General features: G+C 39.1%; 1 protein-coding gene across 5 annotated transcripts in view; it reads right to left on the bottom strand.

Annotated features, from left to right (window-relative positions):
• Positions 1-830: 830 nt before the first annotated feature.
• Positions 831-27,200, bottom strand: part of PIP4K2A (phosphatidylinositol-5-phosphate 4-kinase type 2 alpha) — a 210,484-nt gene continuing 184,114 nt past the window's right edge. For all 5 annotated transcript variants that reach the window (XM_030550383.1, XM_030550381.1, XM_030550382.1 and 2 more), the window contains 4 exons: positions 11,865-11,978; positions 6,874-7,117; positions 5,658-5,761; positions 831-3,094 (listed from right to left, as the gene is read on the bottom strand). In XM_030550383.1, the coding sequence (XP_030406243.1) occupies positions 3,014-3,094; positions 5,658-5,761; positions 6,874-7,117; positions 11,865-11,978 (543 nt within the window). In that variant the 3' untranslated portion in view covers positions 831-3,013. The remainder of the gene's footprint in view (positions 3,095-5,657; positions 5,762-6,873; positions 7,118-11,864; positions 11,979-27,200) is intronic.

The following is a 27,200-nucleotide window of genomic DNA, read 5'->3' as shown; positions in this document are numbered from 1 at the left end:
ATGTCAAGGGCATATGCAGAAGTGCTAGTGGGGACCCAGCAGGGCCTAGGATGACTGGACAGTATATTAAGAGGCTCACTGGATCACTAGGGAGCTACTCCTTTCCTCTCTCTCCCCTCCTGCTTAAGATAACGACTTTGTTACGTGAGTTGTCCTCTATGAAGAAAATGAACAAGTTCTACCATGTACATTCTTCAGGTAAAAGGCTCATTATATTGTTATAGTTCCATGATAAATAAGGAAATTAAAACAATAAAGACTCCCAGTCAAAATGGAAGAAAGAGCAGTGTGAATTAGACTTGGGCTCTGGCATTGTCACCCCGAGACACAGCATAGGAAACATCATGTGCAGAAAGCTCTGACAATCAAAGCACTGTAATGCCAGAACACAAAGGAGTTTTTTGGTCTACAAACTCCAGAATTATTCTAACCTGCTTCTGAGTACTTTTTAATAACTGATTTGGTTGTGGGTGTTACATTATTTATGTCAACCCGCTCTTTCAATAAGCCATCATGGAGGAAATTTCAATTTTGTATTAAACCTTAATGTTACTCCATAAAATTGCTACTAACAAATCTTCATATTTGCTCTCAGAGCACAGGTTGGGTTACCTCAGAAATTACATTCAAGCACAAAGACAAAGCCAAAAACCTTCAAGCCAGTTGGAGAAAATATGGAAAAAAGAGGCTGTAAGTCAAAGAAAAATATGAAACTGAAGATTTTTCATTAGATATACATATTTGAATAATACGTTTGCTTTAGTATCCAAAATTCAATCTACAAGTGATCAAAAGTGCGGTCGAAACAGAGGGACAAAGGATTAACCTAGTGAGTCATCAAAGTGCTTTATTTTATAAAGCCCTGCTCATGTCTGGAGTGTAGTCTTAGCTCTAGGAGATACAATGTGAATCTTCCTTACCCTGTCCAAATAAACAGTTTATCAGAAGTAACGAGTGACAGACTTTTGTTACAGACAAAAAGAATGCTTTGAGGTAAGCTTCTAAAAAGCATACACTAATTAGCCACAATTAATTATTTACTCAGATCATGTATGTGTACCTTAGTTTTTTACTTCAGGGCCTCTCTGCAGTCTCAACTTTAGGAGCCACAGTATACTTCAGAAAACAGAACATTCATGAAATGCCAGTTAACTGGGGTCATGAAAAGGGGACAAAAAAAATCAAGCCACGCTATCAATGTATTTAAATACATACAATTCAGAAGCACACACATACATTACAGTGCTGTTAACATCCCTAAGTCAAGGGTAACAAAGTTTAAAAAAAAAAAGTACACAGCAATAGGGACGGTATTGCCTTTGGCTGCTGACGATTCAGTTCTGCTTTTTTAATAGGTTTCTCTGAAGTAAACACTACGTACATTATGCACAGTTGCAGTCTTAACAGCACTGACATTAAGTTACTGGAGAAGTCATCCTGGCACTCCTAGGTTTGTTAAGTTATAAGTTATGGTGGGAGTTTGTTTTCTAAATTGCCTATAAAAACAACTGTTTCAATGAAGAGCTTTAAAGGCACAGCTTTAGCACAGTGTATAAGTAGATAAACTTTAAGCATGTCTAATTTTGTGTCTCACTTTTTAAGCTTGGAACCTTTCAGAGAAAAAAAAACAGGAAAGAAAGAAAGTAAATACAGTATCATTGTTTAAAATTTTTAACAGGTTAAACATGATCAGCACAGTTTTAGGCAATATTTTATACAACCAAATCTGGGAAATACTAAAACAAGTCATTTAAGATGATAAAGAACATCTGAAAAAAAAACCCTCAAAAACAACCTCTCTCAGTTTATTGTAAGAGAGACTCTACCATGGAGGTGAATGAGACATTACTGCAAGTTACACCTTGAGAGATGACAAAGATTACTTCATCTGTACTGCAAAATAACTTTACATGTAAACTTCAAAATCACATACTGTACACAAACACTGAAATTCAAAAGTATCCCTGTTTTCCTAATAATGTAAACAGTAAAATTCAGGATTGATTTTTAGAGGGATAATTTATAATAAAATACCACTGTTTAAACAGTACAATATAAGCATTTAAAATTCGGATTCTCATTAGATTATAGGAGAATGGAGATTTCGATCACTTTGCTCACCTTCCTGTGCTGGAAGATGAGGCTACTATTGCCCAAAGCTATGCACTTCTTCAAATAAACTTTTTTCCCCCTGTAGCATTATTAGCTCATATATTGCAAGAATATAACAGTATAACAATGAAAAAAACTTCAGGTAATAAAAGTGAAATAAGCAGGTTTTTCCCCTGACATAAATTCGCTATAGCAAAAACATATGCAGCATGAATATGGCATTATCTCTTTGTAAAACAAGAGACATTAGCTCTTGGACTCTTGGGAGTCTGGTCTTCCTGATGCAATGTGCTAATGAAAAAAAAAAAAAGCAATGGAGCTAACAGAAAAGCTTCCAGCACCAAGGATTTAATGTTGCTGCTGTTTTTAAGGAGTGCCAGCGTGCAGGGTCTAAGTGTAACATTCGCAGTAAAGGTTTTATTATTATTATCATCATCATTATTATTATCATCATGAATACTGTCTTGCATCCTTTCATTCAAAATATAAACTGATCCACAGTTTACAATTTGATACCAATATTGCAGATTTAACATGCATTTACTCCTCTCCCACCCTCACACCTCTGCTCATTCATTCCATTTCAGCTAGTAGCATCGGAGTGTTGCCATTGCAGTGCACTCTGAGTAAAGCTGATCTTTTCAATTCATTAATTAATTAATTTATATATATATTTTTTGCACACACGAAAAAGTCAGAAATAGCTAGAACTATGCTGGGAATATCAGGCAGCTGTTAAAGCGAGTATTCCACCCCAAATTAGTCATCTTTACCAGCAGATGTAAACAAGGGGGTTGGCTTTCTGCAAGATGAGACTTCTCTGAGTTCCTTTCTTTTCCCTACACTTGTAGCCACCGATGCTGTCCCCAGGTCTGGTGTCTGTCCTATGTAACATGATAGGTTACGTCAAGATATTGGCGATAAAGTCCAAGAAGCGCTTTGAATACTGTTCAGGGTTAACGGTTGAAATCTCTGCACCTGCCTATACAGGGGAGAAGTAAAAAGGAGAAGAAAAGCAGTCTTAATCGAATATTTTTGTATGGAAACCATTACTTAAAACTCCCTTGCAATTTTCAGTCCCCAGGCCTGAATCTGCAAACAGGATAGCAGACAAAGGTAATTAATTACTCCCATGCAGAATCCCATGGAACTCCAAGTGGTTTGGCACTGGAGTAACTGTACTCACTGCCATGACTGCAGGAGCAATCCCCTCCTTTTAAAAGTGTAATGTTCTCTCTACCCTAACTAATCCTCTGAAACTTTTAAGCTCCCTTGTAATTTCTAGCATTTAATTACCAAGATACAGACAGAATCATCAGGTTTTCTTCGAACAGGTATCTTCAGATGGACGATAACTCCAGATTAGGACAGACATCTAGTAATAACTATTTGTTAATATATGTCAATCGGATAGGTTATATTATCTTGAAAAGGCAAATCAGACTATTTTTGGATTGGCTGACAACAACTAGTAATTTTGCACTTCTATATAAGCTAAACTGAAGCCAATGGCAAAACTCCCACTGATTTCAATGGGACCAGGATTTCACCCACAGTAGTTTTCATCTCAGGTTCTCAAAGTCCTTGACATATATGGGGAAAACTTGAGGCAGTGAATGGAAAGAATCTCATTGACTTCAATAAAAGCTGGATCAGGACTTGAGCAGTAAAATTGAATACACATTAAATGCTGTCCAATGAAGAAAGTAAAAAACCCTTCAAATAGAGAAAAATAAATTTCCTAATCTCTTTTAGTTAGTTATTGTAATCCTAGGCATTGCTTACAACAATAGTAGATAAAATATTTGAGAGAGAAGCGAGTGGGTTTTTTAAAAGAGGATTCAATTTAAACTTTGTTAGTAATCATCAGCTGATTGTACAATGGCTGCCTCCACTTTCAGCTTCTTTATAGTATATGACAGAAATGACCTTTATAAATTAATTACTGGGATTTATTGCTGAGAATTTGAAAGCAACTGATACTAATCAACAACGATGTTCTCCAGTATTTGTTTAAAAAAAGGGCCCGATACTGCAAATACTTACTGTATGTGTGCATTTTTACTCACAAGAGCAGTCTCACTGACTAGTCAATGTGACTGCTCAGCTGGATAAAGTTACTCATGTTTACAGGATCAATCCCTAAAATGGTGGCCCACAATGACAGAATCATAGAGATGTAGGGCTGGAAGGGACCTTGGGAAGTCATCAAGTCCAGCTCCCTGCCCTGGTGCAGGATCAAGGAAACACAGACCATCCTTCACAGAAAGAACAGGAGTACTTATGGCAACTTAAAGACTAACAAATGTATTTGAGCATAAGCGTTTGTGGGCTACAGCCCACTTCTTTGGATGCACAGAATGGAACAGATATAGATACATATCTCTCCTCATTATATATTCTATTCTATGCATCTGAAGAAGTGAGCTGTAGCCCATGAAAGCTTATACTCAAATACATTTGTTAGTTTCTAAGGTGCCACAAGTACTCCTGTTCTTTTTGCGGAAACAGACTAACATGGCTGCTACTCTGAAACCTGTCATCCTTCACAGGTGTTTGTCCAACCTGTTTTTAAAAACTTCCAGTGGTGGGGATTCCACAACCTCCCTTGAAAGCTTATTCCTGAGCTTAACTACCTTTACAGTCAAGTAGTGATAGTCATACTGCCTTATCTGTATTTACAACGCATATCCTTCAGACAAGAGATTTTAAGGTAGTGAAGCAATACATCTGAGTTTTTATGCTTTTTTCCCTCCCAAACTGTATTTTACTAAAAGCCTTACAAAGTAAATCATATTATACAATTTGGAGTAAACTCTCAGCAGATTCGGCCAACAAATGCACAACATAGTCATTTTGTTCTTTAACTTCTAGGTAAAACCACTGCTCAAATCACCGAAATATTAAAGGGTTAGGCTATCTTTTGGCAAAGATGTGCCTTGCGCTATGGAGCATTTGCAATAGTAAGAGGCTATTCAGCTTCTGAGAGTTGCTCTTTAACTTGGTTACTAAGTTTTAAGTGTTGGCTACTTGGAAAAATAATTCAGTACACTATAAATGATGTATTTATCTGCAACTGGCATAGTATTTTTAAGATTCTTTCCTAATACAATCACAGGGTGAAAAAGAGTTTTCACTTTGTGGGACTTTGAGAGGACACTCTAGCCTACATCCAAAGCCACTGTGATAAATACTTGCCACATTCTGCAATGGATACATTCAGGTGTTTATTGCTATAAACCCAATTTTAAAAAGTCTCACAATACCTAGAAATGATATAATGATGCAGCATATATTATAGTGTTCACCAATAATGAACGCTGCTTGTGAGGGTAGGAAAGCATTTTCACTCTTAATATTTAACTTGTAACAATCACTCTAGTTTTGTATCACAATTATTTAAATATTTAATTAACAAAATTAAAAAGAAAACTTGACTTATTTTGCATCCTTCCATAAATCCCCAAAACTATGCCACAGAAGGGCGTTCAATAGCAAATGTTCAGAAGCAGCAATGGAATTAGAGAAAACAAACAGACACTTACACCGTGTTTAACAGTTTTTGCAGCATGGGCAGCTTTCTTTTTTGCATCATAATGAGTAAGAATGTCAATAATGGCCATAAAGTATACCTCCTTCCTAGGTGCATCTGCAGAATGACAAACGTATTGCCGTCAGAATGACTTTACAAGCGTTTTAATCTAGAGTCCTTCTTTTGACAGGTGACTAAAATGAAGTCAATCTTCAGGAAAGGGAGAGGCTGAATTCAGTCAGAGCTTTAGGTGTTTAAACAGTTTAAGATCAGCCCCCACCCTCACCCCCACCCTTTTTTTTTTAATAGTTTAGCTGCATTCATACATATGAAATAAAAGATAATGCAAAGTGCAACATTAGAAGACATAAGTCAGTATTCCTTGTTAAAACCAACATGTATTTTCATTGCATCCATAATTATTTCTGGGATATAAATATAGAAAAATGGCCAAATACATACAGCATATATTTTGTAGACAGTGCTTGTGTTTCAACAATTAAGATCACATTTCATTTATGAATGGTAGAAAAATGGATTTACCAATACGTTTACAAAGCAGGGCCTTGATGGAAAGCAGATACTTTGTCTGCCTTGAACAATCCATGGTAACTTTAAATAGAAAGCATTCCTGCTCAGTGGTATGGACTACCTTAAAGCTCACTTGCTTTTGATGCAAAACAAACAGTCTTCCATATGAGATTTTCTTATTAGTATTAAAAAACTGGGCTCAAAGTCTACAAATATTTTTAGACATAATAAAGACTTTGAGATATAGGTCAAAGCAGCGATTTGCTCCTTTTTCTGAACCACTGCTAAGAGTATTGGCTTATCGACCTGTGTAAAAAAGAGTAAATGTACAGCAAACAGATTTCCACCTAATAAAGGAGCTTTTCTCCTGGATTCTACGAATCCCGTATCTCCACACAGGATGCAACACTGTAAACAGCTGCACAAGTACATTAGCTGCTTGAGATGTAGGTAAACTGTTTTACTGCATTTCCAGACATTACAATAGTGAAGAAATAAATTATATTAAGTATCAAAGCCAAGCAATATAGGTGCCTTCAACTTTCTGTTGCACCAAAAATGAACTAATTTCCTTTTCTACAGAATGGATTATATTGTGCAATAAAATTTTGCCTTTATGTCGTTATGAAGGCTTTGAGTTTTTGATTCAAGAATAAAACCATCTCATACATAAAAATATTCACAGCAATACGGCTTACTTTCATGGCATTTTATTCCATAAACATCAATGGCTGGATCAAATTCCCCTGGAGCCAAAGGCTGTGAGCTGTTCAGTGTATTTCCTGGACTGTCTGGAGGTGTTCCAATAGGGTGGGTCCCATCACTTTCCCCTTCATCTTCTCCATCATTTTCCTCACACTCTATCTCTTCCTGTTCAGCTCTCTCAACATCATGAATTCCAAGCAGCAAGCTGTAGTCCATGAGTTTTAACTGAGCAAGGAACTAGAAGGTGATGATAAGCAATGTCAATATCACAGTGAAGTCTTAGATCTGACTGTGAACATAAGGAAGTATGTAAAAATGCATGTCTACAAAGAAGAGCAAATATCTCTAAGAGGGTGGCTGGGATGGGGACTAAGACTGGATTTAAAATAAGGGATATCTTCAGGACTGTTGTGACAAATACAGAGGGGACAACCTGAAGTGTGGGAAGAGGCAGTGGGAATAGACGAAAATGTCCATTTTAAATCAGGATGGATAAAAATCAATGATTTAAAAAAATCAGATTTTTTTGATAAAATGCTTTTTGAGGAAAAAAATTTATCTAAAGATAGTTTTAATTAAGATACATTATAGCTCAAAGATATCTCATCATGGACTAGGGATTAAAAATTCTAATTCTATAGTATGAGACAATATATTCATGTAATGTTTAAGGTAAGTTTTGTAAATGAGTTCCAACAGTTCATGGATTAGGGACCCAATCTTATGGAGTTCCAGAGGCTTCTGTGTAGATTTTTTAGGTTAATCTTTCTATCTATCCAATGGGACTCAGTGCTCAGTCTAGAAGCACCATCAAAGTTGCTTAGTTTTGCAGTTCCCAAACTGTGGATGTATCTCTCCAGATGTAACATGGTTGTTAACAGCAAAAATGTTTTCAAATAAATAATATATAGAGGTGAGAAATAACAGACCTCAACTCTATTGTCCCTCTGCAAATTTGTGTACAAGAGTCAATCCCTTACCTCTCTCTAAAAGTGCAAAGTGTCAAAAAGTTCAATGAATAGAAGATTGTTGGAGGCGTAATAGATCTGGACAACGAGAAGAAGTCTGGAGATAAATGTGAGACGTGAGGGACATATGCTTGTTTTATTAAAATATCATATGTTTGATGTTGAAGAAAAATATCCAGAATACTTATGTTGTTGTTTTAGTTAAATAAAACAATTTAAATGTCTGTCTGGTGATGTTCTCCTAATACAGCATGGCAAGAAATTCCTCCAAATATTAATGATTAGCCTGTTGAATTGGAGATAGCTCACCTCCCAGTAACTTTGTAAATATCTGCTTCAATTACCTTTGGTAAATGAAATAATCAAACAATCATTCATTTTCTGATATAGCTGTAAAGCTAATCTGAAAAGTTTTCAAAATAAATCACTTAAAGATGTATAGTGTGTACCTTCTAAAATGAAACCTACATCTATTTCTGAGTTGTGAAGAGTGTGTGTTAAGGTTATAACAACCAACAAGAATTCACTTTTATGTAGAAATCCATGATTAAATCAAGTCTTCCTGACTAGTGATTTAAATAATAATTTAAATCATGAGTTAAATCAATTTGATTTAAATCAAATCCACCGTTTTAAATGTATTTATTATTTTGCTATCTGAAATTCACTATTACACTTTATAACATCATTAGCATTGGGAGCTCAAGCAACGTCAGGGACACAGATGCTGTAAATCAACACTAAGATGAACAAGCAGAGTTGTGCTGGGCAGCTTGCACAATGTCTGTATCATGCTTTTCTGTAGTCACTCTCATAAGCACCAGCAATTCACATACATAGCTAAATGAGGGTTAGATTTCTCTTCATCCCATTCGAGCGACAATCTTTTAAAAATATTTTCGATAACATTTGAGGCAAAATGTGTGTATTTATCTGGATGAAGAGGCTACCAATGTGATACTGTAATTAGTAAACATGAAACGTAACAGCCCAGAGGGCAAGCATAGCCTGCTGTACCACTCTGTTCTAGTAATAAAGTCTTCAGGAAAAGGAACACCTTTTCTTTCTTGTGAATGATCAGTCTCACTGTTAGCCAGTTATTTGTCTCTGCTGTCCAGAGTTCCACATAACACCATGTTATCAGCTGTACTTTTGTTTCATAGGATAGTTCATTAAGGACAGACCACAACATTCCTTTCCCTTTGGACTGCAGGCTCAATTCAAGAGTCACACAGAGAGAAATGTGTTAAATGCTGTGCCCACTGAAAGTGGACAATGTAGCTTTTGGACCCACAGTTTGCTAAGTTCTACATAGCGTAGGACTAGAATCAGGTCACATTCTCTTCATGACCACTGGCCTGAGTGTCTCAATCTAAATCAAACATTAGCATACTAGTTTTTGTATTTTTCAGTAGAGATGGAGGAGAAGAGGCATATGTCACATGGAAGAGGAAGTCAAAATTGAAAGGTAAGGTGAAAAAAATAGGCTTGAGGAAAAAACTGAAGGAGAATGAAGACACCTGCCATACAGGAAGATATGCGGGTATCTCGGTAGAGGCAGACCCACCATGACTCCAGCTCCCTCTCAACTGCCTGCAGCTTGAGACGGTGCATCACAGCATCTGTTAGCTGACCCATGCAACTTGCTACACCTCACTTTCTTGTACCCTTTTTCTTTTAGTTCGTTCTTAGTTATTTTTTCTTTTATTAGCAGGAGTTCATGCTTTGAGAAAGTTTTCTGCTCTCTTTCCTTGTTTGCCCATTTTGGACTCCTGGGTTTTTTTTTTCCAGGCCAAATTCCTGGCCTCAAGTGCAGGTTGTGCCCTATATTCTGGGCTTCAATCCTTGCCAGACCTGCCACAAGTCCTTTCCCCTCAGCCACAGACATTCAAGCTGCCTCTGCTGTTTGAAAGCCATATTCCCTCTAAATGTAAAATCTGTTTAGGATTAAAAAACAGATCTGAAAAATTGAGGGAGGACAGACTTAAACTCCTATTCATGGAGCACCCTCTGAGCTCCACAGGGTCCAAGTCTCTTCCCGGTACATTGGTTCCATCAACCACCTCTGCTTCTGCAGTGAGCAAAGATCATGGAGGCTCAGGGATACTCCCCAGACCTTCCAAGAAGAAAATCTCTTATTCTCTGAAACAAGAAAAGGGGAAAGACACCTCCTCGAACTGGGTCTCAGGAGACCATGTCCCAATATGGAGCTGAGGCTCCCATCCCTCTGGTACTGTGACCACGGTACCCGACTAAGATGACATCATGTACCAAGAAGCCATCTAGCACAGCACTGACATTGGCACCTGACTTAGTGCCTCCAAAAGCCAGAATCCAAGGCAAAGTCCTTATTGGTACCAACTTCCATAGCCAGAAGCAAAAAACAGCAGTCTCTGGGACCACCTAATATTTTACTGCATCCAGGCACCTATCTCATGAGAACCTCTTAATCCTCAAAGAGCCCAAATCACCATTACGAAGAGGTAATGAGAGGTACTCCCTACCGATACTGACCCAACCTCATGAAACCTACTTATCCTCCATCCATTTCTTCAACAGTGACTCACCCTTCTGTACCGACAGTCCCCCTGCAGACTTTTTGAGGACTCCGTCAGATAGTTTCAGTTGTTATTGTAATGACTTTCTCCAGCATGGCTTCACCAGTCTCCCTTTCTAACCTCAGTACCACACAACTGTAGGTCTCTTCCTAGGGCTATGTACTGACCTAACCACCAATATATACTCACCTCTGCCCCAAGGGTATAGGAGATGACACCTCATCTGATTCAGAAGTGTCTTTACTTGGTTACTCAGAATACGACTAAGACTGACCTTCTAAAGTCTACCTTCATATTTAAACATAGTAAACAAAAGCTATGTAGCAGACCACACTCGATCCATATTTTGGAGATAAAACAGCTACTGTATTCATTGCATTTCTTTACATCTTGCACACAGCCTATTTACTGTAAAAAAATTTTAGTCAGCAAAAATGTTACATGCTTAAAGAAAGGCTCAAGAATTTAAGTCTAAAATTTGACCTATCCTAAAGATGCTAAAGATTGGAGGACAAATCATTTGGATTAATATATTTTATATACCCGTGAATATATGAATGTGTATGAATTATACCAAAATCTATCACTCCACTGATGAGAAATTAACCCCAAGACTATTCTGTAAATGTTACACACACAATGTTCTGTGGTGCTTTGCAACAGCTTTTAACTGATAAACACAAATCCCAGAGCTGTGCTAATATCAAACAATATCAATGTTCAAAAAATTTCGATATAAAAAGCTGAAGACCCTGTAAGCCTGAGTTATCAGTTCTATTCTAAAGATGGGGAAATACCACTTAACTTTATTTGCTGAATAGATAGCTATGATAAAATTATTTTACTCAGAGCCAAATCAGCATTTTAAGAATTAGTATCAAAAATAGTGCAAACCAATATTTTTGTATTGAATGTTGACTATGTGTTCAATATAGCAGAAGCATACAATGTTAGAATAATGAGAGGAAGTGTATACAAATACCTAAGGCACTCCTACTACTGTAATTTGGATGGTGTAAAACTAGATGATTGACAGGTAAATTGAATAGCGGATGGAATAAGCACAGGAATGGGAGCTGGGAGACCTGCATTCTCCGCCGCTGATTCAGTGTATAGCCTTGAGAAAGCCACAACTTCTCTGTGCCTCCAGTTTCCTCATCTGTAAAATATAACTAACAATACTTAGCTCACTCCATGTGATATTATGCCTGTAAAGCATTTTAAGTACAAGCACATCAGGACATGGGTGATGTATGACTACCATCTATGGTAGAAGGAATCTTTATTAAGTGATTGCTCCTGAAAGCTTAGATTGTGTTTAATTTAAAGAGGTCTGTGCTAAAGTTTATTTTTACCCAATACATTTATGAACTACAAATGTTTTTTGCACAGCTGTACATATGACTTGTTGCACAGTGTGGTATAATTATATAAAAATCAAGCAGGTTAAATTCTTACCTCCACATCCTTTTTGAGCTTTTCAAGAAACACCTTTTTGTTGTTTTCATCAATATAAATCTTTTGGCCATCGTTAATAAAATCATTGTCTTTGAATGTTGGCAGCTCTTTGGCCTAAAACAAATGCAAAACCCAAAAACAATTAATAGGAACTAGAACACAAATATGAGTACATAGAAATTGCGTCTTCAATCTGGATCCATAGAAAAAGGTTGTGCTCAGGTCAGAGCAGGACTGAATATATACCACACCCCAACTACAAGATGTCACTAATGACCAAAAGAGGGCACTAGTGAGCTATGACAATTGAAAGCACTAACACATCAAATGCAGATACGTAAAGCTTCATTCAGTGTAATCAAATACACCTGCACCATATTCACTTGTTCACAAATTTAACAGAATTCTAATTTGCTTTCACAGTTCACCAATGTTGTAAAAAAGTCTGCTAATTACAGAACTCACTCAGTAAATTTAACTATGAAGGAATTATTATTATCCACCCAGTGGACAGCTTCAATGAAAGAGGGAGGCCCACATCAAAATTCCCATATCCAAGTGGTTAGAGCACTCTCCTGAAAGGTGTGGGAGACCCCTGTTCAAAACCTCTCTCCTCCTTCAGGCAGAGGGAGGAACTGAACCCAAGTGTCCCATATCCCAGGTGAGTGCAATAACTAGTCTAAATATCAGAAGGTGGGAAGTGGCAACAGCAGCACCACCTCCTTCTCTGGTCACATTTTGAATGGGACCCAATCTAGCAGGTAGCCCCTGAGCATGCCTAGTTGATTGGGCACCATGGACACTCTTCTGCTTATCTTTCTCCAGTTGTGCTTAGGCAGGAGGTAGCTGTTTTGACAGTAGAGTGAGACAGCAATGTGCATGCCCAGAGGCAGAAGCTTATACACCAAGAAAACTTTTACTGAGAAAATGTAGGCACTGAGTGATTTTAGGTATCTATAGGGTTAGGCGTCAGCCTAGCATGAGTTTTGTGGATTGCACTGGTGCCTAAAACAATGACTTAAGCACTTAAGTCTGGGATTTAGGTTCCTACGCACCTTTGTGGATCTGAGCCTTTGTGACTAACTTCAATAGAGCCAAGATTTCAACCCCAGTCTGCAAGTCTTTCTACTGAGAGTAAGTAAGGGGGAAGGACACCCCCCAATACCTAAAAAGTAAACAGAACTCCCCCCATAGTTAACAACGGCCTACTGGAATGTTTCCTGTAGCTTCAAGAAAAACATGCCAACACATTGTTTATAAACCTTATTGAATACAGTACTTTCCAATGTACCTTCATTTTGTTCTTCATAAACCCAAGGAGGAAAAAGTAACTTAGAGGTTCTTTTCCTCTATTTCCCCCTCCCGCCGATACACAAAAAGCAAAGGATTCATAGTGACACTGTCATAGCAGACAGGCCCCAAAATTTAACTCACAAATATTTTTATATCTCCCTCTAATATTGAAAAAAATATTGGGATGCTTTAATTCCACAACAGCAACAAACGCCTTTCCTTGGGTTTGTTCTTGCGGATTGTGCGTTATTCACCCTGGTGTGAATAACATAGCTGCCCTTGTTCAGAAAATGACTCCCCCTCTCTGCATACCAAGAGAATATTAAAAAAAACCCTGAAGATTTTTAAATAGAGATAGGCCCAAATTGAACTCATAGATCCCAACAACCGTGAACTTTGGGAAAGCTGAGCTTTGAACTTGGCAGCTTTTGGATACACTACTTTCTGCCTTGTTAAAATGTCCTATAACTTTGTTCTTAGAGTTCTATTTCGTTAAAAAAAAAAGAAAAGACATTTGAGAAGGAATTATAGGTTCACATCCATCCATACCAGATTTCAGAGAAGAAAAATTCAGTCTGAAGCACTCTGGTGTTTAACCCAAAGGCGCTAGGGTAGTATCTGGAAGGTTTCTTAGAAGCAAATAGTGGCTTGCTGTTTACTATAATGTGACAGCATACATCAATTATCTCCCTGGCCAGCTTGGATAAGTAGTTTCGGATGGAAAAGAAGAGGAAAAAGCAGATAAAATATTCAGGACTAGCAGCTGTAAAGCTTATTACTCTCCATCTAGGAAATTCTCACATAACTCTGTAGGCTGACTTGGCAGATGAGGATGGAGGGACGCTGCCAAAGCCAGAAGGATCCAGTGAGTGGGATGTTTAAGACTGGAGGAAGGAGACTGATATGGAATTAGATGAAAACTTGAGACAAAGCAATGAAAAAATAAAAGCAACCAAACTCCCTCTCCTTCCAGCACAGAAGTCACTATAATCCTGATTTTAGAATATTGTTATATTTTAAAAAAAGTCATAGCTAATTTAGAATGACACTTTTAACAAACAGGGACTATTAACACATTAAACAAAAGATAGGGAAGCAGAGGAAGAATGGCCTTATGGTTAAGATACCAAGCTCAGTACTATGCTGCGTCACAGACTTCCTGAATGACACTGGGGGAGTCATTTAGGCCTTGTCTTGATGGGTTAAAAAGGGCGCGTCTTTCACTCAAGTTAGTTTACCATGACAGACAAGCCCTCATAATGCTTATTAAAATACAGGCTAAAACATCTGAAGGCATATTAGCGATCCATGTAGTAGCCTAGGCATCCCTCCCCCTACTACAACACTGACAATTCAATCATGTTTAAAGACATATTGGCTAACACAAATGAAAAACAGCCTTTTAGCCTTCAGTACAAGGTCTTACGGGGAGATTTTCGAAGGCACATCAGGAGTTGGACTCTTTCCTGCACTGAGACTTTCAGTGGGAGTTGGGTGTCTAAGTTCCCTTTGTGCCTTCCAATGTCTCTCCTTAACCATTCTGTGCCTTAGTTCCCATCTTTAAACCTGGGATGATAACACTTTCCTACCTTAAAGGGTTGCTGCGAAAATCATTAATGCTTGTCAAGTATCAGAGGGGTAGCCGTGTTAGTCTGGATCTGTAAAAGCAGCAAAGAATCCTGTGGCACCTTATAGACTAACAGACGTTTTGGAGCATGAGCTTTCGTGGGTGAATACCCACTTCCTCAGATGCATGCATCTGAGGAAGTGGGTATTCACCCACGAAAGCTCATGCTCCAAAACGTCTGTTAGTCTATAAGGTGCCACAGGATTCTTTGCTGCTTTTATTAATGCTTGTGAAGCACTGAGATGCTATGATGATGAAAGCCATAGAAATACCTAAATTCATAGATTAAACACCAAGTAACACTATAAATGAGGTATTTAAAATATAAGCAAAAAACCCCCCAAAATTCCAAGCCCTAACAATGGCTAGGAAGAGGAATAGCTGAGCACAATTTATAGGCATTTAAAATAAACCTGGAACAAACATTCTACATGCCAGTTGTCACACTGACCATGTCTGCTGTTTCTCTTGCCTGCACACTAAATTTCCTGTTCTTGGTATTTTTAAACCATAAGCTTTTTTAGCTGGGCGATGTCTTCCTATATGTTTGTACAGAACTTGGCAAGATGGGGTACTGTTGTAATACAAAATTACTATTAACAACCATTAGTTACTGAATTAATGTCCACAAAAGTGAGGAGCATTAGAGATTTAGGAACTTAAACAAAACAGATTAATTACTGGAATGGGGTTTTAACCGTTATTTAAAAACCTATACTGTATGAAGAGATAGGCAAAGATTTGGGGATACGTATGTTCTACCAATGCACAAAAGAAATTGAAATGGGTACTGTTAAGCATGGGAAAATGCACCTCCTTTCATGTGAGCATTTAAAACTCCATTCATGTGAAAAATTGCAGACTTTGCTTTCGTGAAATAATTGACAATTTTTGATGAAATTTCAAATATTTCCAGTGAAGAAAAACCCTTGGTAGAAAAAGGATCACGGATACTGTAATTCATTGTAATGAACATTTAATATCATTAAAGTACTAAATTTTGAAAAGCTGCACAGGAGACAAATATATAACTCTCCTACTTAATAACAGATTTTCACTCTGAGCCTTTGCTCTCATTTTAATCCTCTGTTTAAGAATGCAAGAAGAGCACAGTGGATTTGACAAATAAAAGTATGCGTTTCTAAAAAGCACATACTCATCCTTTCCACAGTAAAAGTTGAATTTCTTAAGCCTTCATTACATTTTCAGCAGAAACCTAAGGTTTTATCATGAGTGGGTCATCGTGGTACAGAGGTTCTCAGTGCAAAGGATAAAACACTAAAAAGCTTTTCCTGGCTAATCTTCACCTTTTCAGGTATATTAATTAAGTAGGTAAATTGTTTAGAAATTAGGGCTACCAAATGATTAAAAAATATTAATTGCAATTAATCACAAGATTAAAAAAATCATGCTTAATCGCAGTTTTAATCGCACTGTTAAACAATAATAGAATACCATTTATTTAAATATTTTGGATGTTTTCTACATTTTTATATGTATTGATTTCAATTACAAATACAGAGTACAAAATGTACAGTGCTCACTTTATATTATTTTTTATTACAAATATTTGTACCATAAAAAAGATAAATAAAAGAAATAGTATTTTTCAATTCACCTCATTCAAGTATTGTAGTGCAAGCCCTTTATCGTGAAAGTGCAACTTACAAATGTAGATTTTTTTTTCATAACTACACTTAAAAATAAAACAATGTAAAACTTTGGAGCCTACAGGTCCACCCAGTCCTACTTCTTGTTCAGCCAATTGGTAAGACACACAAGTTTGTTTACTTGTTGCCTACTTCTTATTTACAATGTCACTTGAAAGCAAGAACAGGCATTCGCATGGCACTGTTCCAGCCAGTGTTTCAAGGTATTTACATGCCAGATATGCTAAGAACATAACATAAGAACGGCCATACTGGGTCAGACCAAAGGTCCACCCAGCCCAGTATCTTGTCTACTGACAGTAGCCAATACCAAGTGCCCCAGAGGGAGTGAACCTAACAGGTAATGGTCAAATGACCTCTCTTCTGCCATCGATCTCTACCCTCTGACAAACAGAGGCTAGGGACATCATTCCTTACCCATCCTGGCTAATAGCCATTTATGGACTTACCTTCCATGAATTTATCTAGTTCTCTTTTAAACCCTGTTATAGTCCTAGCCTTCACAACCTCCTCAGGCAAGGAGTTCCACGGGTTGACTGTGCGCTATGTGAAGAACTTGCTTTCATTTGTTTTAAACCTGCTGCCCATTAATTTCATTTGGTGGCCCCTAGTTCTTATATTATGCAAACAAGTAAATAACTTTTCCTTATTCAAACATTAGTATGCCCCTTCATGCTTTGACCACCATTCCAGAGAACATTTCCATGTTGATAATGATCCAAAGCAGTGAGGACCGACAGACGTTCAATTTTCATCATCTGAGTCAGATGCCACAAACAGAAGGTTGATTTTCTTTTTTGGTGGTTCGTGTTCTGTAATTTCAGAATCGTAGTGTTGCTCTTTTAAGACTTCTGGTAGAATGTTCCACACCTTGTCCCTCTCAGATTCTAGAAGGCACTTCAGAGTCTTAAACCTTGGGTGTCGAGTGCTGTAGCTATTTTTAGAAAACTCATATTGGTACCTTCCTTGTGTTTTGTCAAATCTGCAGTGAAAGTGTTCTTAAATTGAACATGTGCTGGGTCATCATCCGAGACGACTATAACATGAAATATATGGCAGATGGTGGGTAAAACCACAGAGCAGGAGACATACAATTCTCCCCCAAGGAGTTCAGTCACAAATTTAATTAACGCACACTATTATTTTACCCCAGCATTCAGTCATCCTGCGCCAATCACTCTTTCATTACTTATCCACAGCTTCAAAGAGAGACTGAGTAAGCCCTACATCAGAACTTTCCATAGCTCAGTGCATAGAGCATTCACCTGAGAGATGTGGTAGACCTCTGTTCATATCCCATCCCCCGGTATCCCATATCCCAGGTGAGCACTCTAATGAGTGAGATAAATGTTATAAGATAGCTGCTGTTACCACTGCCACTGCCACCACCTCACATCCTCTAGTGGACAAATTCTGAATGGGATCCAATCCGGCAGGTGGTCTCTTGACACACCTACCAGTTCAGTCCCTGCATATGAGATAGGCATTTGTTGGCCTACTTTCTCTCAGTTTGCAAATCACTCTCAGACTTAGGCAGGAGACAGATGTCTGCACGCCTAGAGCGAGGCAGCACAACTGAGGTGCTGAGGGAACTTTTTCTCTGAGAATATAGGCACCGAGTGAGCTTAGGCACTTTACAGAGTTCAGCAGGAATTGTATGGATCACAGTGGAGACTAAACTCAGGATTTAGGCGCCTAAGTACCTTTGTGGTTTGGGGCCACAATGCCTAATCTATAGTGTGACATTCTGAAAAATTAAAATGCATAGACAACATGTGAAATGTTAATTTATTCTGGTTTTATATTAAACATAATTAATGTTTCTGGTCCACTTCTCATTGAAAGTTCATTAAATTTGCTGAAAGTACAGAACAAAATGTAAAACGTGGATTTTGCCCACTAACGAAACGTACCCAGATCTTTAATAAAAATCATTGTGTACTGGGTAATAAAACTGTACAATTATTAAAATAATGACAGGTTAATTCAGTGTCACTTGTACTTTTTATGTAACATAAAAGTCATGTGATTTTATAATATGCTTTCATAGTATCAATTTTAAAATACATCAGGATCTTTTATAATATCCAGGTCAAGCTCAAGAGAAATGACTTTGCTGACCACATAATGTATCAGATTCCTATTAAGTATGAAACTAGCAAATATGCAGGAAGTTTAATCTATCGTACTTAAGATAATAGATTTTAATTAAAACCTATTAATTCAGATATTAGGTGATATCCCAAGATGCAAATATGTTTAGGTCTTAGAGGGCTTGATCCTGCCAAGTGATGTACATCCACAATTCCAATCACAGGAACCAGGAACTGCAGGTGCTCTGTACTTTGCAGGATAGGGCCAAAGTGCATTTCTGCTGGGAAGCATGATTATTTAAAAATGGAATTGTGGAAACAGAGCTAAGCTGAATTTTTCATTCTCTTGCATCACCGCCAATAATGAGAGCTCTGTAGGCCAAAATAGGACTTGAATTGCTACCCGATTTTCTTCAAATTATGGGCTCGGTGGCACAAGTCTAACATTGAAATACAGTAAGCAATAACATGAGGGAAAATAATCCAATTCACACTCTTTTTAGTTGTATCAACTGTAATGCTAAGAGATGGAAAATGTACTGAAATCTACATTTTGTCATTAAAGTTATGACTCTAAATACACAAAGGAGAAGATCTACCAAATAAGAAGGTGTCATTTTACATAATCACTTTTAGACTTGAGCAGTTAAAAAAAAAGGTCAGTTGCTTATGTGTATAATTTTGTGCTAATAACTGCAGTATTTTTTGTATGAAACAGAATTAGATAGTCAATGTTAGAACCCGGATAACTAGTGAGTCATTTTTATTGCAATTCCTGTCTAATTTCCTAAAAAGTATGTTTTCTGAATTTAAAAAAAATCTGTATACTTAAGATATAAACAATGACTTGTGCCTCTTACCAACCCCAATGACTGAGATCATTTAATTGTTTCTATATAGCCTTATTGCATTTAATCAGAGAATAATATTACAACATTTCCATGGTACTTTCTGAATGAACAAGAGTTTGTACCTAGGTGCAACAGGCCAAAATGTACCCTCTCTTTATTGCTGCTAAGTGCATTGTCTGACAAATTAGTGGTTGTCTTCCACTCCAGTGGGGGCTGGATTGCAATGTGCTGTATGCATATAGGGCCTCATGCTGCCAGACCTAGGCATGTGAGTAATTTTACTGACATCATGGACTATTCAAATGAGTAAAGTTACTCACATGTCTAAATGTTTGCAGGATTGGGCCCATAGTTCGTCAACTGCTTTGGTTTCCAAGCTGTTATAAAAATGTCTGTTATCAGAAGGTAGGCTCCATGCACCTGCTTCATTTGCACATAAATTTTCTTGTTCTATAAATTAATTATAAATGTTAAGTAACTTCAGCCTTTTTGTTACTTTCGGCTGCTTTTCTAAACTGTGTTCACTAAGGACAGAAGATTGTATCCTGAAAAAGAAGTGCTGAGTATTAATTACAGATGCTCCCTGGGTTGCGCAAACCTGACTTACAGAAATCCATATTTATGGAAAAAGTTCTGTAAGCACCTTTTTTTTGTGTAATTGTCGGAGATACGTTCCTGACTTACGCAAAACTCAACTTCCGCAAGGCGCTCCAGAATGCAATGCTTGTTTAAGTTGGGGAGCTTCTGTAAATATATTTTGAAAAGTTTGGAGTGACTTGGATGGGTTCTGCAGCTGGACAGGAGGGTCTGCACCAAACAATTATTATAGAGGAAAGAGGAATCATTTGGACATTTGTCTGGGGGTTTTGCAGGCTATTGGTTGTTTCCACCAGCTGTGAACATGGAAGGCTGAATTTAAGATCTTGCTGTGTGGATTGCTCTAAGGGGAGGGTTTTAGCAGCTGAGACAGGGGATTTGTAATAGGAAGTTGCAGGCAGGTTAGGAAGTTGGGAGGCAGCCACGGGCACTGCAGAGATGAATGCATTCCTTTTCAATACTCAGTGACATTAATTCAGGATGAGTTCCAATGGTTAACATTATTTTGCTGCAAGTTGAATGTGCTGGACTGAATACAGAAGTGCCCCGTTTTATCAATTTTTAACTGAGCTGGACACCTGGAATAAGTTAAAAACCACACTTGAACCCTTCTGATTTAACTTGAGAATTATTTCTTCATTTGAGGTAACTATTAATTGGAAAGCAACCACTTCATAAGAAATTTAAAAATACAGTTTACCACAAACATACACTACATCAATTATAATTGTGTGACACAAAGAAATATTTTGGGGAGAGGCAGAAAAGATTATAAGCACCAATTTTAATGGAAAGTGACTGCATGGGTGGAAAAGAAAACTTACTTTACAGTAACGGGAGGTTCTTCAATATGTGTAGTCCCTATCTATAGTCTACTGTGCATATGCATGTGCTTCATGCATCCAGAGTTGGAGAATTCTCACAAGCAGCATCTGTTGGTCCTCTCATGTGCCCTTGCCCTCCTTGTGTTTCTGACTGAGGGGATAAAGGTTGGAGAGGACCAAACTCCTCTCCAGTTCCTTCTCTACCACAAATCCAGTAAAGATCTGAAGCAGAGGGGAAAGGGGGCAGGTAGTAGAATACAGGTAGGGACCGTACGTCCCAAAGAACCTCCAGTTACTACAAGGTAAGTCACTTTCTCTTCTTCCAGTGCTGATCCCTGTATGTATTCCAATACAGGTGACTGACAAGCAGTACTCATGGAGGAGGAGGGTGCAGGGATGCTGACAGAAGAGCCATTTGGAGGACCATTGTCCCAAAGAATGTGTCAGAAAAGGAGTTCTGCACCTGAGCATACTGTCTGCTGAACATGTGGCTGGAACTCCACATAGCTACTCTGCAAATGTCAAGTACAGGCACTTTCTGAAGTGATGCCACCGCAGTTGCTTGTGCTCTTGTATACTCCTGGGGGGATTCTGCATGACTGCGTGCTCACAGAACCCTGCAGAATTCCTGTGCTTCCCTGCAGGAAACAGCAAGGAAGTAAAGGGAAGCCGTGTGTGGGGGGATGGGAGGGGTGACCATGGTGCACAGTTTTGGGGGGCACTGCCTCCTCCAAACAGAGGTGAGGCATGGGGGGCACGCGGGGTTACGTGCAACTGTCCCCCCAAATGTCTGCAAATGCAGAGCTGCCCAGCTGAAGGAGGCTAACTCTTGACTCTGCTGATTCTGCAGCTGAATGCCGCCTCCTGGGTTCTAGTACCAGTTGTGCTCCCCTTCTGTGTGCTGTGAGACTTCCTGATTTCTGTGCAATAGGGGGTGGAATTGGGCCGAGAGAGGGGAATGTGCGGAGAGAGATAGTGAAGAAAAGGGGACAGGAGAATCGTGGGGGGGAAGCGGGAGCCCAGCATGAGGTGTCCCCTCAGCAGCAGCTGGGGTTCCCCTGTTAAGCAGGCCCATTAAACCCTCACTCTGACAAGCCCTACCCCTCCCACACCTGGACCCCTCTGATGAGCCCGACACCTCCAAACCCCCACTCCACTGATTCCCAACCAGCTGCATGTGGACCCCCACTCCATCAAGCCCCATTCCTCCAGCACCAGATCCCCCGAGTCGTCCCCCCTCCGAGCTCCAACCACCTTCACCTGGATCCCCTGCAGGGTCCCATTGCCCCTGCACCCAGAACCCCCCTCCCCCGAGCCCCTGGGCAGTCAGATTTCCCACTGAGCTATCCACATCTAGCTTGCCCTACACAGAAACCTTTCAGCCCACACCTGGATCCCTCCACACTAAGCCCTGCTGGGCTGAGCCTGCACACCCACACCTGATGCACCTGGCGCAGAGGGGCAGAGCCCCAGGGTGTTTCTGGTGCAGGCCTGGCCCTTGCACTGTGTCAGGGTCAGATGCAGCCTCATGGCCGAGTCCCTGTACCTGGGGAGGTGGGGGCTTCATGGTGATCTTCCATCTCAATGCAGCCAGTGGCCTGCACTCCCAACAGCCATGCAGGAGCCACATTTATTTATTGACAAATAAAATTTGCAGAATTTTAAAATATTGTGTGCATAATTTTTAATTTTTTGGCACAAAATTATCTCAGGAGTATCTTGTAGAATAAGCCCTTACCCCATGAAGGGAAGAAAGATGTGACAACTGACAAGAGAGAAGGATACAGCCTGAGCTTCATTTAGAGATAATCTGGGAGGATAGAGTTTGATCTCGGACTTATTCTGCTATACCGAGAAACAGTCTATGTTATTTTCTGACTGGTATTGTCCTTCACAGGTAGAAGGCAAGAGCACATTGTATGTCTGGGGAATTAAGTTTCAGTTTCAGAAAAACACAGGTAAGTGGACTAATTGGTTTATGGGAAATTCTGAAACTACCTTGGGGGTGAATTTTGAATGTAGTTGTGAAGAGACTGTCCTTATGGAATACAGTGTATGGCAGATCCTTCATTAGTGCTCTCTACTGACCTACCCTGCTGACTGAGGTGTTGGCCACAAGGAATTCAACTTTCATTGACAGATGAGATAGGGTGCAGCTACTGGTTTGAAGGAACGCTTAGTGAGTGCTGAAAGTACAAGGTTCAAGTCCAGCGAGGAGGAGACTTCCTTCTTGGTGGGAAGGTTCTGATTAGATTTTTGAAGGGCCTGTTAGTCAACGGCCGAGTGAAAATTTAACAACCATCTGATGGTGGATGGTACGTACTGATTACTGCCATGTGCACTCGTATAAAACTAAGGGAGTCACTTTGAGAGAAAAGACAACAGTCCAAAATAAGAGGAATATCTGCTGACTCAGGGGATATGCATTTCTGCTGTACCCAAATGGACAAATGTTTCCACTTGGCTGAATAGCATTTCCTAGAAGACTCTTTTATGCTATTATTAAGAATGCTTTGTATGTCCTCAGATCAGGAACCTTCTAGGGTTGATGTCCATCCAAAACCAAGCCAGAAGTGTTTTGGGGCTGGGAGGCTCGATCCTGCTCTTCTCCTGGGTCAAGATAATTGGGAAAGGACTGGATGCTGATTGGGGGACAAGATGACATTTGTGAACCAAAATTGTCTGGGCATATTGGGGGGCGATGAGGATGACTCATGCCTTGTCATGATGAATCTTCCATAAGACCAGAGGTAGCAGCAGTAAGGGAGGAAAGGCATTGCTCAGACAGTCTGACCAGGGGAGAAGGAGAGTATAGTCCTAGAGTTCCTCTTGAACAGTATGTGTTACATTTCTTGTTCTTTTGCGAGGTGAACAGATCTCAGTTGAGGGTCCCACATTGAGTGAAGATGTTATTCACTACTGAATTGTGCAACTCCCACTTGTGATCGATGGTGAAATGCCTGCTAAGCGTGTCTGCCAATGCATTCTGAATTCCTGGAAAGTAAGCTGCTGACAAGGTGATTCGATTCCTAGTACACCAGTTCCTCAGGGTGACTGCTTCTACACACAGAGGGATGGATCTCACCCTTCCCTGATTGTTGATGTAAAAGACAGTTTTCCTATAGTCTGACATTATAGGACATGGAGGAATCAGACAAATTGCAGAAAGGCATTATAAGTTTCTCAGCATGCCCAAAGTTCCAGAACACGGATGTGCATCCTGGCCTCTTGGGGTGTCCAAGTGCTCTGTGCCGTATGACTGTCAATGTGGGCTCCCCAGCCTAAGAGGCAGGCATCTGTAATTATCTTGTCCAGTGATGGGAATAGGAAGGGAATGTCCACATATAACTGATGAGGATCCTTTCACCATATTAAAGATGATGTTACTCAAGAAGGAACTGTCCCTATGGTATTCATGCTTTTTTGTTTGGTCACTATGCTGTTTAGAGCCATGTCTGAAGGTAACAAAGGTGGCATCTGGTGAAAGGGTAATGTAAGTGCATGAAGCCATGTGCCCCAGGAAGGAAAGACAAGTTCTCATTGGAGCTTGAGGGTTGCACATAACTTGATCTATCAGGTAATTTTTGTTGTGACTGAAACCCCCATGTTCACTGTCATATAATTATGATATGTTTTGTACAAAGTATGCCTTGTGAGGTATCATTTTAAAAGTCTTGATCTGTTGAACATTAATATCTTCCAGGTACTCTCACTGTCTCATGCACCAGCCACACATCTTCTCTCCTCCAGTCCCTTCAGCACGAACGGGAGTTCACATACTTATGCTACACCGGAAGACGTCCTCCCTCTTCCTGAGTTTCAGTTTCCCCAATCATCAGGACTTTCTCTCACTGTGGAGATTTTGTCTCCCCACGGGATGTTACCTATGATAGAAGCCTGGAAGTATGTGTGTCTCACCTAAGGAGCAGACACACAGAGTGTCTGTCCAACATCAGCATCATCTCCAGCAGGAATGGCAACACTGGAAGCCCGGTGAAGCAGGCATACTGGAACTATGGCAGTTCAGACGTATGGATGAATGGTAACTATTTTAACAAGCAAAAACAGAAGTATAAAAAGAATTTTTTTCTAATAGAAAATAAACGGGGAAAGAAAGGGTAAGTAACCATAACTCATCTACTAAAACTATTCTAAGAAGAAGCTATTCTAAGCACTTAGAAACTGTTTTTGCACTGCCTGGAGCTCTGTCTCAGGCCAAGGTCAGCTGAGAAGGAATTGAGAGGAGTCAGGTCACATGCGCTAGACAGGCACTGACAACAGCGCGAGACAGGGATAGTGCATGCACAACCCAGACAAGCACTGCTGCTGAAACTATCCGATTGAAGGTGCAGGGGCAGATTCACCTGAAGTAGAGCACCTACAGACACACTCCTCAAAGAAGAACTATTAACTATGAAGAACTATATACAAAATGCATTGATGGCAATCTTTGAAATAGTTCAGATTCAAGGAAATTCAAGGAGAGCTACAGACACTGGAGGTTCCGATAAAAGCTCTGCAGCAATAAGAAGTAATTGGAAAGCTGGTCGGTTTCCTCCGCCCTTTATGCCCTCAGTTGGAAACAGAAGGAGGGCAAGGGCATATGCACGGACCAATGGTCACTGCTCTGACTCTGTGTGCATGGAGAACATACATAACCAACAGGGGAATACAGATAAGGAGCAGAACTCAAAGAACACCTGTTTCATTCTATTTTATATTAAATTTAATTTTTAAATCAATATGGACTTCAGTAATTTTACAGCCCTGGGGAGAAAAATATCAAATTGCTGCATAGGGACTCTTTTTTTCCTGAAAAAATGCTGCTAAAATTAATGGGAAAGATTAATTCTGCACAGCCTGGTCCCTGGAAGCAACTGTGGCAGTGTAAAAGGACTAGAGAATCCCCGGATCTGGTCAAGGGAGAATTCCCCTGGCACAAACACTGCAAAAGCAGGGCTCTCACAGGTGGAGCCAATGGTGGGAAAGATGGGGCTTCAAGACATAGCACTACCAAGTTTTTGGGCAGCATTGCCAGCCATATGCCGTTTACTTTGGATTACCATAATGTAGGCAAGCTCCAAGAGCTGCCTAAATTATGCTGGAGGCTACACTGGCCACCAGAAGATCCCAGAATAAGGCCACAAAAGGTATCCTAAAGTCACTTTAGTTCTGTCTTCCCCTGAGTGCGACTTCTGTGCTGTGACTCAGAGGTCCAGTACAAAATTACACCCTATATTAGAAAAAAAACCCTGCTATATTCTAATTTGTGCTTTGAGTTGCAGTAGTAACAAGAACTAAGGCTGTGGTCCTGTAAAGACTTATGCATTTGTTTAACTTTGCTGTGATTAGTCCCACTGAAGTCTCACAATGCATAAAGTCAAGTAGGTCCATAAATCTTAGCTGGATCAGGCTTTAAGATTACTAATTTCTAATTCAAAGAATGAGTCATTAGAACATTTTACAAGTACTAGATTTAGTAAATCATATACTACATTCTAATTACTTTAGAATTTCTGAAGCCATGAGAAACCATTTAATTCCCTTGAATTTTCATCTTCACAATATTCTGGTGTTTTAAAAATAAGCACTAGCTCTTCTGTTGTATGAAAATGAAGGCATAGTTTTGGAGATTCTGCATATCCAGACTTACTTCAAATCTTTGCTCTATACATTTTTCTTTTACTATTTTTTATTTTTCGAAACAAATGACTGAATTCCAGTGGCATGGGTATGTAATTGTCATAATAGCGATTTCTAACTTTCCTTTTCCTTTTGTACATTTTATAATCAAGATGTAATTCAATTTTTTTTAAGTCTTTTTTTACTTAAGAAAACAAACTCTTGATACTGAACTAGATTTTTCTTGCTATTTTGTCTCTTCATTTTGTGCACAGGTACACACACACACAAAATCAGTGCTGGGCTCCCAGCATAAGTCTTTTAAAAAAACCTGTCTAAGCAAAAAACTTTAAATAATTTGCTTTGTAAAGAAATTTCACAGGGCAGTGTAATCTAGTTTTTGGAGTAGGGGAATGGGAGTCTGGACTCACTTCTAACTGTAACTTTGTCACTGCTTTACTGTGACACCCTGGGCAAATTACAACCTTACTGTGCCTCAATTTGGTATCCATCTATAAAATGAGTCTAAGACATACTTCAGAGGTATGTTGAGAGGCTTAATTAATGTCTGTAAAGCACTTTTAAATCCTCAGATGAAATAAGTAATATTATTATGGAATTATCAAAACTTTGAATTGAAATAATGAAAAAAGTTGGTCATATTTTGGAACTTGATGAAGTCCCTTTAACTATTCATCTACTGACTGCAAAAGATAAAAATACCCTTTAATTGAAGAGTCAGAATAAGACTCTGTTATG

This window comes from Gopherus evgoodei, chromosome 2, assembly GCF_007399415.2.
Source record: "Gopherus evgoodei ecotype Sinaloan lineage chromosome 2, rGopEvg1_v1.p, whole genome shotgun sequence".
Classification (NCBI taxonomy): domain Eukaryota; kingdom Metazoa; phylum Chordata; order Testudines; family Testudinidae; genus Gopherus; species Gopherus evgoodei.
Note: the sequence above shows the minus strand (reverse complement) of the source record. Positions and strands in the feature narration are given on the sequence as shown.